We start from the raw sequence: 12,728 nt of genomic DNA, 5'->3' as shown, positions 1-12,728 counted from the left end.
GAGAGGGAACTTGCCACTTAAACCAAAAACAATATTGAAATCCTCTCGCATTGAAAGTCCTCTGCCAAAGAAATAAGAAATGAGTAGGTTTTTTTGTGGGATTTCCCTCATTTTAGTTGGCTTTTCACTGATAGGCAAAACCTTATATGAAGTGCATCTACAGTGTTTCTGTGGCAGAAGGGGAAAAATGCAGGCAGTGAAGGGTCCCAGTCCATTGCAGTGCCACAAATCTGGTGGTAATTGTGGGGGAGATCAGCATTTTTATTCTTTCTTTCTCTCCTGGCCATCATGCTCTAGTAAAATGAGGTCTGGTCATACAACTGTGGAAAAAAGGAGTGGTTTCTTTCCTCCATAGCATGAAGACTATTAAAAGCTTTAAGTACAGGAGCACAAAAGAAGTGGCTACCAAACTATGAAGATTTTGGGCCTGGGTTGTCCGTGGTGGGATTTCTGACACACTGGTTAGAAGGGATGAGAATGTTCAAGATCCGCCTTTTTCTCTAGAAAGATGTCTTGAAAATAATTCCAGTGATATTTAGATTAGTATCCCTTGCTGTACCACTCACAGTTTTTAGATAGAAAGTAGAAGAATGCTTAAAAATGCTGGGCAAACAGCCAGCTTGTGTCATCATTCAGCTGTGAACAGCTTAACTCAAGAGTCACTGGTAGATGAATCTCAAATATTTTTATTCCATCCCCATTGGAATGGAGACTGTGCTAAAAACAAAACTTGTTTCAGCTGTCCCTGGAGCAAAGATCTCAGTTCAGCTTCTCTGGTGAAAAACTGGACTTTTGGAAATTAAATCCTGAATCCACTGAAGTCAGCAGGACCAGCATTTTCCCTCCTCTGTGTCTTCCCATGATGAAACTTCCTTGGGAGAAGGTGATTACTGTAATTTGTGACACAGCTGAAGTAACACCCTTTGGGGAGTGGGGATGTGCTGGCATAAACTTGGCATAAGCACAGCCTCAGAGCTCTGTGCATTTATAGAGTGGGCTGGAATATCAATGTCAAATCAATTCCAAGTGAAATCCTGTGCACTGAGGATGATGCACACAGAAATAGCTTCTCAATTGTGGACATCTGTCATAAGTTTCAATGGTTCAGTATTATTTCAGAATATGTTTGGAATGTCAGAATTTCAGAGATTGTGGAAATCTGTCTTCTGAGGAGTCCTGGCCACAAACATAGCCCAAAAACCACAGGGAAAATATCTGTTGGCTGAAGATGCTGGTTGTTTTCCACCTGACACATTTCACAGCCTGATTTTATTCAACAGACAATCAGTCAATCAATCAGATTCCAGTGAAATGTTAGAAACAAGTTCAATCCAAATTTTTATCACAGCTGTGCAGATCAAAGACACATTCTGAGGAGAATGGTGAAACAATTGATGTGAGAGTGATTGTGGCGGTTTGAGTCCCGAGCCTGGGCTCACGCTGCTCCCATGGATCCTGTGGCTCTCGTGGTTCTCAGAGAGGCTTAAATGCCTCCAGAGTGGCCTGGTCAGGACACAGCAGAGAAGCTGCAGAGCCCTGGAATCATCCTGATGCTCTCTCTGTGTAGCAAAGGTGTGTGAGAAATGATCGGTGACAATCTCCACTTACCTCTGTCTCATTTCCACAGATCACTTCCTATTTCTCTCCTTCATGTTTGGTTTCTGCTGCTCCTTCATTCTGTCTTTCTGCAGTGTGGGGTGGGTAGGAGGACAAGTTCTAACTGCTGCTTGGATTTTAAATATACAAAAGAAATAATGCAGCAGGACTTGAAACAAGGAAAAGAGAAAATGCTGGAGTGATGCAGAGAACTCCTTTAGACAAATTCTAGTAGTGTTAACATAGGTAAAAAGGTTTAGACTTTTAAAATAATTCTGTAGAATTTTTTGAGATAGTATTTTGGTTTCATCTTCTGTTTTTTAAAGATGCTAGTAAAAAGATGTCAAACTTCCCTTAAATTAACAAAATCCTTCTTTCCCAAATATCTGAGCTCCCCTTTTTGTGCCAGTTTATTTTTTCCCTTTAAAAAAAAAAAAAAAAAAAAGAGGAAGAATGGAAAGGAGATAGATGGGGGAAAGATTTTTTTTTTAATTTCCTTTTAAAGTTGATTTCATTTATTGGTGGAAAGATTAAAAGCATGTTTTAAAAAGAAATAATAAAAATATATTTATTTCAAAATGGTTTAAAATTACTAAAACTTAATATATTTGAATAAAGCTTTTTGTTGAACATCAGAATATTAAACTGTTCCTGTATCAACATTTTACTGCTAATTCCCCTTGTCTGTGATATTCCAAACCAGTTCTCTTGTTCTGCTGCTCTATCAGTTTCTAATTTTGTCATTTCTTGTTTGTTTTAACCCTGTTTCAAAGTACAAAATTTCAGAGGCAGCATGGAGAAACTTGCAACATTTTGGTACATCCCTGTTGTTTGGAAAGGTTTTCTGTTTATAGTATGACCTAAAACATTGTATTAGACAAGAAAAAGAAGGCTTACCAAATTGTTGAAGCAATTTGAGAATTCTGTGAGCTGAACTTGTAAACCCTTACTCTACTACTCAGTAGGGTATGTAATGTTTTGCTTACTGGCACAGGTAGTTCCAGGGAATTCAAAGCAACTGAGCATATAGAAACTACCTCCTAAAAGATATATAATGTGTTCCTGGAGTTTGCTATGGAGAAGTGTAATTTCAAAACTCAATGCATTATTCTAGACATTGCTCTGTTCTTCTCAAGATGTCTTTTTTAAGTTATACCCAACACTTCCTACATACATAGTTTCACTTGCAGTTTCCGCTGTCAGTTAAACCTTATGCACAGACATGCTTTGTGAGTCATATTTCCACAGTAACAGGGAAGACAAAAGCAGGTCTGGGGGCCAGGTAGCACTGCTTTTATCACAGTTAACTTCTGAGGAGTTTTAACAGCCTGTAAAACGTACTCCTTGGATTTTATCATAAGTACTTTTTAGTGCATTTCAGGCAAATCAGTGCCCTGAAATATTTTTTACCTTGCTGTGCAACAGATTATGACAGCAGAGCACGGCACACTCATTCTTTCCCCCATAAGAGGCCTTTTAGGACACACAGGGATCCTAAGGATAACCTTGTGAAAAGAAACACTCAGATGCTGGCTGTGTGAAACAAAGATCCAGGCTCTGCCCTGCCCTTGAGCTGCAGATTCCCCATTTCCCTTCAAATCCATGGCTGTGGGAACTCAGCTACATTGCCAATCCCAGTGTTGAGCCCTTTGCAGTGTGGAAGAGGCTGATCCACACTCCTAGGATGGGGGAAGGAGCTTTGCTTCACTCTAGGCATATACAGCTTTATCGTGGTATTTAGTGTCTTTCATCTTGCAAGTCATGTTTTCTCTTTTTCCTGGATCACCAGGCTGCTCTGCACTAAAATCCTTCCTCATTCTAAGCTCTGTATCCCTGCCAATTCAAACCAGCCAGTTTCATGACTAAGATTTCTATCAAGTCTCATATTTATCTTATTTTGGATTGAGGCCTCTTATGCTCCTATGATGAATTTACCACCCTATAAAAACAGAGGTATCATCGTAACTATTGCTTTTTAGGGTCAATGTTCTGCTTTGTCTCATATAATTAAAATTTTATGTTTATCTGAATCCAAGCTATTCAAATAGACCATCTCAGCTTGAGAAGAGGAACTTTGAGAGAAAATACGGTGTTATTTATCTAAGATTGCTCTAAATCCCTGTCCAAAGCAGCCATGGGAGAATATGATGACTATAAATTAGTTTCTTAAGCTTTCTGGTCCTGCTGAAGGGGAGAATAATAGTGTTGTGCATAGGTTTCCTTCTGCAATTCCATGGCTACATGATGTGAAACTCTTGAACTGACAGCTTGATTTAGGAACAGACATCTGTAAGATTCTTGTCTTCTTAGGTCTTGAATTATTAAGGGTAATAATTTATTGTACTAATTCTACTTAGCAAGCTGGTAGAATGAAACTGCATTTTTTTCTTTCCTCTTTGTAAATACCTAGAATCCTGAGACATGAAAATATTGAGACCAGAGGCCCTTTCAGCCTTCAAAACAAATGGGATATTTGTAGAGAAAAGGCATTTAAGTGAACAATTTATTTTCTAGGAGCATAATTGAAACTGTAGCTCTGCCATTTGGCTCCCCGGGGCTGCACGACAGCAGGCTTTGCAGAGGGCTTTCTGTGTTTGTCAGGGGATGCAGTTTAATTAATCTGGGAACTAATCTCCCAAAGTGCTGAGCAACTTCAGCAGCCGTATTGTACATAACAGTGGCAGATTTTTAAGGAGAATTAGGTAACTTCTCAAGGTTTTTACTTATATTGGATATGGTGCACTGGCACCTCTGGATATCCCAGTAGCTTTAAAAGGGTGAGCCTAGTGTGCCAGCTCTCAATCCCTGGCAGCTTTCAGTGCTGGCTCCACAGGTAATTTTGATGTCACTGCTGGAAGCTGGAGCACCATCTCCATCCCCAGAGTGCTGCCAATATTTCCAAAGCTTCAGCATTCGGTGGAGGGGAAAAAATTTATGTAGGAGTGCCAATCCCTTCTGTAGTGTTCCTTTTGCTCTTTGTAGCTGTTGTGCTCCCTCTCTCCCACCTTGCTGGAGCTACGCTCATTGTCTCTGGTGTGCAGCAGCTTCTTGTCCTCAGGTTTTCCTTTCCCTCACCATCCTGCCCCCTTGCTGGGTTCAAGCCTGCCCTATTGCTCTTCTGACTTGGTGTTGGTGCACTTCCACTGCCTGGCACCCTGGGCACTGTAGCAAAGAGAGGTTTGCCCTGCCAGTGTGTGAATTCCAGGGCAGGCTATGGCCAACTCTGAGCAAGAGCAGCTAAGGGACTCTTGCACACCGTGTGCAAGACTGGATAGATCTGTATTGACTTGGCAAGGGATGCTGCTGGATTCTCTTACACATTTGAATGGTGCATTTGCCTCTAAAGCAGACATTATTTTGGTGAAAGATGCTACAGACATTTATGTAGTCAGTGTAGGCTACATTCCCTCCAACTTTAACTAAACTCTTCGAGGCTGATAATGGAACAAAACTCTTTATGCTTTGAGGATATTGGGTGAAGTCCATTTTTATAGGCACCAGTCAATGAAATCCATCAGTTTCTCAAATTCTCTTAGTGATTTGTATCAAATAAGCTCGGTTCTTACCACGTGATGAAAAATAGGTTTGAAAATTATAACTGAGGCAATAAAACAAAAGCAGAAGGATGTGCTTGGGATGCAGCAGAATCAAGATCAGACATGGGAGAGTGAAAGTATGAGGCCCAGGATTTTAATCCCCCAACTGAAGAGGGGAGCTCTGATACCACTTTAGAGACTGAACTTCTATTTATTTGATTGTAGGCTGGTTTCACTTAAAGCCTACATATGTGAAGGGATTTAACTAGCAGTGTATCTGATCCACAGATGGATTGGAGCTTAGTACAGAGATTTGTAGCCTGTGCCCTTTTCTAATTTTTGTATTTTTGTGATCTTCTTTTGCAGTGGGAGGCATTTACACTGTGATCCAGACAAAAGCCAAAACTACAGCAGATGAATGGGGTGAAAACTATTTCCTGATTGGCCCCTATTTTGAGCAGAATGTGAAGACTCAGGTGGAATTCACTGAACCTCCAAACCCTGCAGTTAAGAAGGCAATGGACACCATGAAAAGCCAAGGGTGTCAGGTAAATCAGATGTGTTGCTGCTTCCCAGGGCAACAAATCTGACTCTGAGGAGATTAAAGTTTGGGTTAATGCTCTTGTCGTTCCACTTGACACAGCAGTCCTGGTCAATGTCACAATGGGAAAGGCTCAGAATCCACCGTTAGAACAGCAGAGTCAATTCATTAAAGGTTATTTTTGAGGAGGAACCAGTTCATCCAATTATGGGTTTTAACAGTCATTTATCTGCAAGGCTGCTTAACTGGATTAATGACTTATTTATCTGGTCTCTAAGTACTGTGAGATTTTAGTACATATAAGATGACCTTACTTTGTGCCCTTATTTCACATTCTTGCATGGGAGTGAGAAGAGCATTCCTTTAGCCCTCAGATTTTCTAATGTAGCATAAAAATATTGAGATGAAAACCAGAAAAGACTTGAGAAAAGCACTGAGGTGACAAAGGATCCACTTCCTCACTTCAGTGCAACCAGCTGTCAGTTCCCTGAGAAGAGAGGTATACCACAACACAAGAAGTGGATTTTCTCTTTTTCCAAAATGATTTTTCACCAGTGTTTTCTGTGTGATCTCATAGCCTTTCTGAGGCTCGGTTTCTCCAACAATGAAGTTGGAATAAACTTCTTCCTATAAAGGTTATCTGCTAAAGAAATAGATTATCTGCTGTGTTGATGGGCAGTTATTAAGCTGCAAGCAGCTTTGGTTACCTGAAAATGGGCGGAAGGTAACTCATGCTAAATTTGACCTCCTTTCTTGAAGTCCTTATCGGAGATGTAGAACTTGCCTGTGTTCTGGCTCAGTGTTGAGTCCCTCAGAGATGCCAGTTTGCAGGAGGAAAAATTGTCTGCTCCTGCTGTGTGCTGAACAGACGTGGAAAGCATCAGAGGCAGCAGCAGGGAAGGATTCCTACTGTTGCTGAGGGGATTGACACACTTCAGTATAGAAATTCCTGAAGTTCTTGGGTTGTCACTAGCTGTGGCACTGGCAATGTGTTGTCTGCCTCTGTAAGAGCAGTTGTGCTGTTCTTAGGATCTAGTGCCCTGTTATGCAGGTGTCTTTTGTTGGATGAGTATGTGCCACAGCTTGGGAGTGTCGGGGACACTGACATGGTGCTTGAATTGTACGGGCTCAAACTGAAAGGTCCAATCTGCCATTTCTTATCTTTATCAGATTTTCATAGGTCATTGCTCAGGTTTTCTGTGTTGCCTCTGTAACACTCCTGTGTCTGGAAAACAGCTAAAGGCTTCTGGGGCAAATTGATTGCAATGCTTTATGTTGTTCCAGCAATGCATCCAATTTAATCAGCCACCTCTGCCAGCCCAACACGTGCATGGTGCTGCTGAAGTATTCATATAAAGCAGCAAATCTGTCCCAGGGATGTCAAATATAGCTTTGATCTCCAATAATGACGCTCTTGTTTCCAGGAGCTGCACTTATCCTATTAACATTTATGTCTGGGTTTTGCTTATGCATCACAATGGATGGTTTTAAACCAGGGGACCTAGGAATGCCTCCAGACTTCTCAGGTCAGGTGTGTTTCCTTGCCACAACCTGACCCTGTATTTAGATGAAGTCTGGGTTCTCTGCTTTTTAACCTCATTTTCCTGAATAGCAAATCTGAGCAGTCTGAAATAAATACATGAGGAGCAAAAAGGAGCAAACCTGCCTTTGTTATGCCTTGTACTTTTTGTGAAAACAGGCCAAAAGCTTTTATCTTATTTGTTTTCAAGACCTGACCTCTCTTCAGCTCATTGCAGCATCAGGGCTGGGTTCAACCCCTGAGGTCCCAGCTGTTTTGATGCCAGATTTAATGTGAAATTATTTGACTTTGCAGACTGTAGTGTGGGCCCAGCTGGGTTGGGCAAGCCAGTGCAGGCAGTGAAGTTGTGAATACTCTTAGAGATGTTTAATTATACTAATGGAGACAAAGCAGGAAAGCTGCATTTTTAGCCTCATGTGATTTTAGGTGTTGAGATTTATTGATCTTCCACTTCTGATTGATCCTTCCACTCTTCCAAATGGAACTGGAATCCTTCCCCTCTGTGCTTCTTGGGAAGAAGGAAGAAATGTCATGGTAGATACAGGCACAAAGCATCAGTCCTACAAAACCTCTTCCCAGTAATCTAGCATGGATAGCAAAAGGCTGGAGACAAATATAAGTGAAAGAAAATGAAAATTTTAAAATAAGAACAGAACCGGCTCAGATACTTCAATAGGAAGACCTCATTACTCAAGCAAGTGTAGTCTTCCTAACCTTTTTTTTTCTTTCACAGAAAAGAAGTTACTATTGCAATGAAAATCTAAAAGGAAAGACTTAAAAATAAAATGTTCCTAAAGGTTATAGTTTCCTTTGCTTCAGTATTACTCTATGTATTTTGCAAAGAAAACTGCAAGTCCTGGGTTGTAGGACTGTGAATACACATTGTTTGTGTGAAATACTTCAGATGTGATGGATGAAGATTGTTATGCTAACTGGCCTTTACATTCACTTTAACCTTTTCTTTCTATCCTTCTTATCCTTTCCTCTTTTTCATAGGTCTTTTTTGGAAGATGGCTGATAGAGGGCAGCCCTTATGTCTTACTGTTTGATATAGGATCAGCAGCTTGGAACCTGGACAAGTGGAAAGGTGAATTTTGGGAAGTCAGCAACATAGGGATCCCTTTTCATGACCGAGAAGCCAATGATGCTGTGATTTTTGGATCATTAACAGCCTGGTTTTTGAAAGAGGTACAGTTTTTAAATCTAGAGATTTGCAGACCAAAACTACTTGGGATGTGGTTCCTATTCTCCAGTTTGAAAACCAAGATTTTTAGGAAGTTGATCTCAATGTAAATCAAATTTGTATTTAAAACTTAAATGTTGACTGGTCATTCAACTATATTTTTCCAGAAGAAGGGCAGTGGGGCTGCCCAGTGTGGAGTCTGAGTGACTGTGCTTGCCAGAGCCCTCTGACACTCTAGAAAGAGGTCTGTTCTGAGGAGCTAGAGAGGCACACATTTTTCTTGGGTTAAGGATTAGAGCTGATGGAAATCAAGGCACATGTCCTCTTAAAATTGTACTGTTTTGTCACAAGAAGGAAAACAAGTGTTCAAAAGGCTTCACCAAAAAAAGAAAAAGCAAAGTTCTCTGGGGCTGGGATGATGGACATGATAATGTATGTTTCATGTATTTCTTTTTCTTTTCAGCTTTCCTGTCAGTTTGATGACAAGCCCAATATAATTGCCCACTTCCACGAGTGGCAGGCAGGAGTGGGTTTAATCCTGTCTCGATCACAGAAACTTCCCGTCGCCACAATTTTTACTACCCATGCAACTCTGCTTGGCAGATACTTGTGTGCAGCCAATATTGACTTTTACAACAATCTGGACCAAGTAAGAGACATTTTTCTCATTCTTCTCTGTTTATTTAGCTAATTGTCTACCATCTCCCTTTCTGTTTATGGTGTTACACTATTTATTGTATTTTCTGGCTTGTGTGCTTGCTTATGACTGACCCATAGCTGGTTGTTGATTCCAGAGCATAAGAATCAACATTTTTAAGATCATGAAGTGTCTAGGCATGAGTGCTTTTGTCTCATCTAACAGGTCTGAAGGCTCAGTGGAAACTAGTAAAACCTATTCAGCTCTAGCCAACATCTGACCCTTCAGGTGTAGCCTCACAAAAGTCTTTCTTAATGTAATACAGTAGAAAAAATAACCAGTAGCCCTCCTCTTGCGAAAAATACCCCAGAATTGAAGGGGATCGTGGTTGCTTTGACTTTTTTTTCCCCCCAGCCTGCTTCTTAATTTTTACAAACCATAATGAGTCCTAATTTCAAGCATTTCAGGTTAGCCCTAATTTGTAACTGGCAAATGTAGAAGTACTTTCTGAGTTCAAAAGACTCACATGTGTTTCTTGGAATGTGTGTAAACTGTCTGTCGGATTTGATTTTCACTGTTCTCTTTTCCACTCAAAGCATAACACAAAACAATGTTTCAAGGACCCAAATGTTTTTTGCACTGCCCTCATCAGGGTACCTTGCCTGATCTGGGATTTCTCATATGGTCACAGACAAACCTGAATGCAAGAGGTTTTTCCATTCCAGCACTCAGTGAAGGTAGAGGTACATAAAAGAGCCACATTGTTCATTCACTTCCTTGGCTAAAAACAGTGAAGAAAATGACATAGTTGGTAATTTTCAGTTGGATGTTGTAAGCTTGACACATTGGGGAGCTGTGTCTTCCAAAGACAAGGCCTAAGCAGTTGTATATTGCTGGCCTGACTCAGAAACAGGGAATCATGGAATGGTTTGGGGTTTTTTTGGCAAACATCATCTCATTCTGACCCTGCCATGGGCAGGGACACCATCCACTATCCCACGTCGCTCCAAGCCCCATCCAACCTGGCCTTGGATCCAGGGGCAGCCACAGCTGCTCTGGGCACCCTGTGCCAGGGCCTCACCATCCTCACAGGGAAGGATTTCTTCCTGATATCCAATCTAAATGTGCTCTCTGTCATTCTGAAGCCATTCCCCCTTGTCCTGTCACTCCAAGCCCTTGTAAATCATCTCTCCTAGACTCCTAAGTTAGTTATGGTGTTAGGTGCATTAATAAGGCAGCATGAACATCACAGTCCTGCTGTGTAGGAGTCCAGACACTCCTGCTCACTCATAGTCTCTCTGTGTGTATAATACAGAATGGTTTGTTTTGATTCTGGTTTATTGAGAGAGCTGCAAGCAGTCTGGAAAGTAGTCCTTTTTTTCTCAAAGCAACTGGGTTTTCTTCTCTTCATGAATACTTTTGGGGGGCCTCACCCTTGTCTGTGTACTCAAAAGGTACTCTAATGATCTTACATCTGACTAAACCTGCAGACTTTAATATATTTATAAACTAGTCACAGTATTAATCTAATTTTTTTCTGTCCACACATGACATGAACATCTTTATGTGTGAAAGCACTGTCCATCCTTCAAAGCCTCACAAATCCCATTGGTGGCCACCAGCTATGTCACGAATACAGAAATGTCTATTCAGATTTTATTCTAAGAATATGTGGAAAGAAACATAAGTATCAATTTCATATATCATTCTAAATGGCTGTAAATAATATTTAAGGGAAGGAAATTGTGGATTTCTAGGCTGTAATGCTTTATACCCTCTGTGGGTTGACAATTAAAGGTACTAATAGAGGAAATTATGTCAAGCTGTTATAACATTGTTTAATATTTCCAGGATGCTAAAACTCTTCCTGGAAAATTTAACTATCTTAGGGAGGGCTTCTTTGGCTGAGAAAAGGTCACCTTGGCCCAAAAGTCAGTTGAGACACAAGAGCTTGATCTCGAATACCATAATTAAATAACAGCTAGATCTTCAGACATATTCTTGTTGTTGCCTTCTAGCAGCAAACTATTTAGGTCAAGCAAGCAATTTGCTTAGTGAAGAAGATTCTTTAGGGCTTCCTAATGTTTAATCTTTGGAAGAAGCAATATTTTTTTGGAGCATTTCACCCCCTTCTACCCCAAAAATAGCTGGGTTTCCTGTTTCAGTGCTATTGCATAAATGTTTTCCTTTGAAGTATGATTAAGTTCTCACGTTTGACCGGTGTTTCACAGCTAGAACACCGTTCCCACCAGGCAGCAGCTGCCAGGATGTGTTGTGTCACAGAAAAATGGCTGCAGCACAGAATGAAAGCGTGTGGCCTTGTTGTGCCTGACGCAATCAGGCGTGTACAGCTCATACAGAGAAAAGAGGAAACCTCACGTCTTTGTTTCGAGCCCGCAACACAGTCCACAAAATGCTGAGTTAGGATGCCTGGTAGGCAGGTCTGCACTGCCCGCACAGTGCAGGACTCTCCCACTGCACTGTCAAATCAACCCCATAGATCACCAGGGCTAGAAGATGCAAGATCAGTGGAGTCCTGAGCTGTGGGCTACCAGAACTCCCTGTTCCATGAGCTGAGGGCACATCTCAGCCTGTAATCTGTAAGAGGACATTTTCTGGGGGGGTTGCAAACCCAGTCAGCCTAGTAGAGGGAAGCTGTGGATGGCTGGAAGATGGGAGGGTGCTATATGGATGTAAAACTGTAATGTTGTGTGAGTCCTGACCTCCTCCTGAGCCATCTGCTCTTTCCCTCAGAGATGGGATCCTGGTTCTTAGGCAGTATTACAGCTTAGCAATGGACATGGCACTCAGGGCTGTGCTTTAATTTCCAAGGTGGTGATTGGTCAAAGGTTGGACTCCCTGATCTTAGAGGTCTTTTCCAACCTTAATGATTCAGTGGTTAAGGTTTGAGCTTATACAATTCTTATATTCTTACAGTTTTAACTCAGTTCATCTGGGCTGGCTGGAATTTACCTGCCTCTGTTCCAGTGAGAACCTGGGTGTTTAACTCTTAGCAGGTGCTGAGGAGCGCAGTGGCCACCAGAAGTAACACTGTTGTGTTACTATTTAGTGCATAATTTAGTACCTAGATTCATATTTAATTCACTCTCATCCTGGAGAAAGGAAGGGAGGGAAAACCAAAAGAACAAAATGGGGTGACATGTACAGTAACTGACAGTGTCTTTATTTTTATTTGCTTTTAATTATTTGAAGAATCCTGGGTACATGACTGGGTCAGGGACTGCTCACTAAACCTATGGGTTATTGAACTCTTCCAAACTCCACACTGCCTAATTTCAATATCAAGCAGGGTTTTTTATGAGTTTTAATTCCCAAGAGAAGTTTAAGAAATTTTGTATATCTAAGTAGTCCAGCCAATAGGGCATTTTCCCATAGTCTCCATGTCCAGAGCAGCTTTTACATTGGTGTGTGAGATTATGTTTGTTGCCAAGATAACTAACCAAAATTGCTAAAAGGTAGGAATTTCTGTGAAAAAAAATCTTGGGGTCTGTGGAGCCTTTCTCTCTTCAGGAGGAATTGGCTTCTCAGCTGAAGATTAACATTCTTAATCTGTTATTGTTTTCCCTATTGTTTGAGGGGACTGATTTAGTTATTTGCTTGTTTTGTGTGGGGATTTTTTTTGTATCCTTTCATGCCTTGAGAGTTTTAAATAAACCAGCACCTTTCATAAATTG

At 41.0% G+C, this 12,728-nt stretch overlaps 1 protein-coding gene across 1 annotated transcript in view; it reads left to right on the top strand.

Moving 5' to 3' along the window:
- GYS2 (glycogen synthase 2) overlaps positions 1–12,728 on the top strand; it is a 40,729-nt gene that overhangs the window by 3,227 nt on the left and 24,774 nt on the right. Inside the window, exons 2-4 of the mRNA XM_058805408.1 lie at positions 5,499–5,680; positions 8,210–8,401; positions 8,860–9,045. Coding sequence (XP_058661391.1) covers positions 5,499–5,680; positions 8,210–8,401; positions 8,860–9,045 — 560 coding nt within the window. The remainder of the gene's footprint in view (positions 1–5,498; positions 5,681–8,209; positions 8,402–8,859; positions 9,046–12,728) is intronic.

The sequence above is a fragment of the Ammospiza caudacuta genome, chromosome 5, assembly GCF_027887145.1.
Source record: "Ammospiza caudacuta isolate bAmmCau1 chromosome 5, bAmmCau1.pri, whole genome shotgun sequence".
Taxonomy (NCBI): domain Eukaryota; kingdom Metazoa; phylum Chordata; class Aves; order Passeriformes; family Passerellidae; genus Ammospiza; species Ammospiza caudacuta.
Note: the sequence above shows the minus strand (reverse complement) of the source record. Positions and strands in the feature narration are given on the sequence as shown.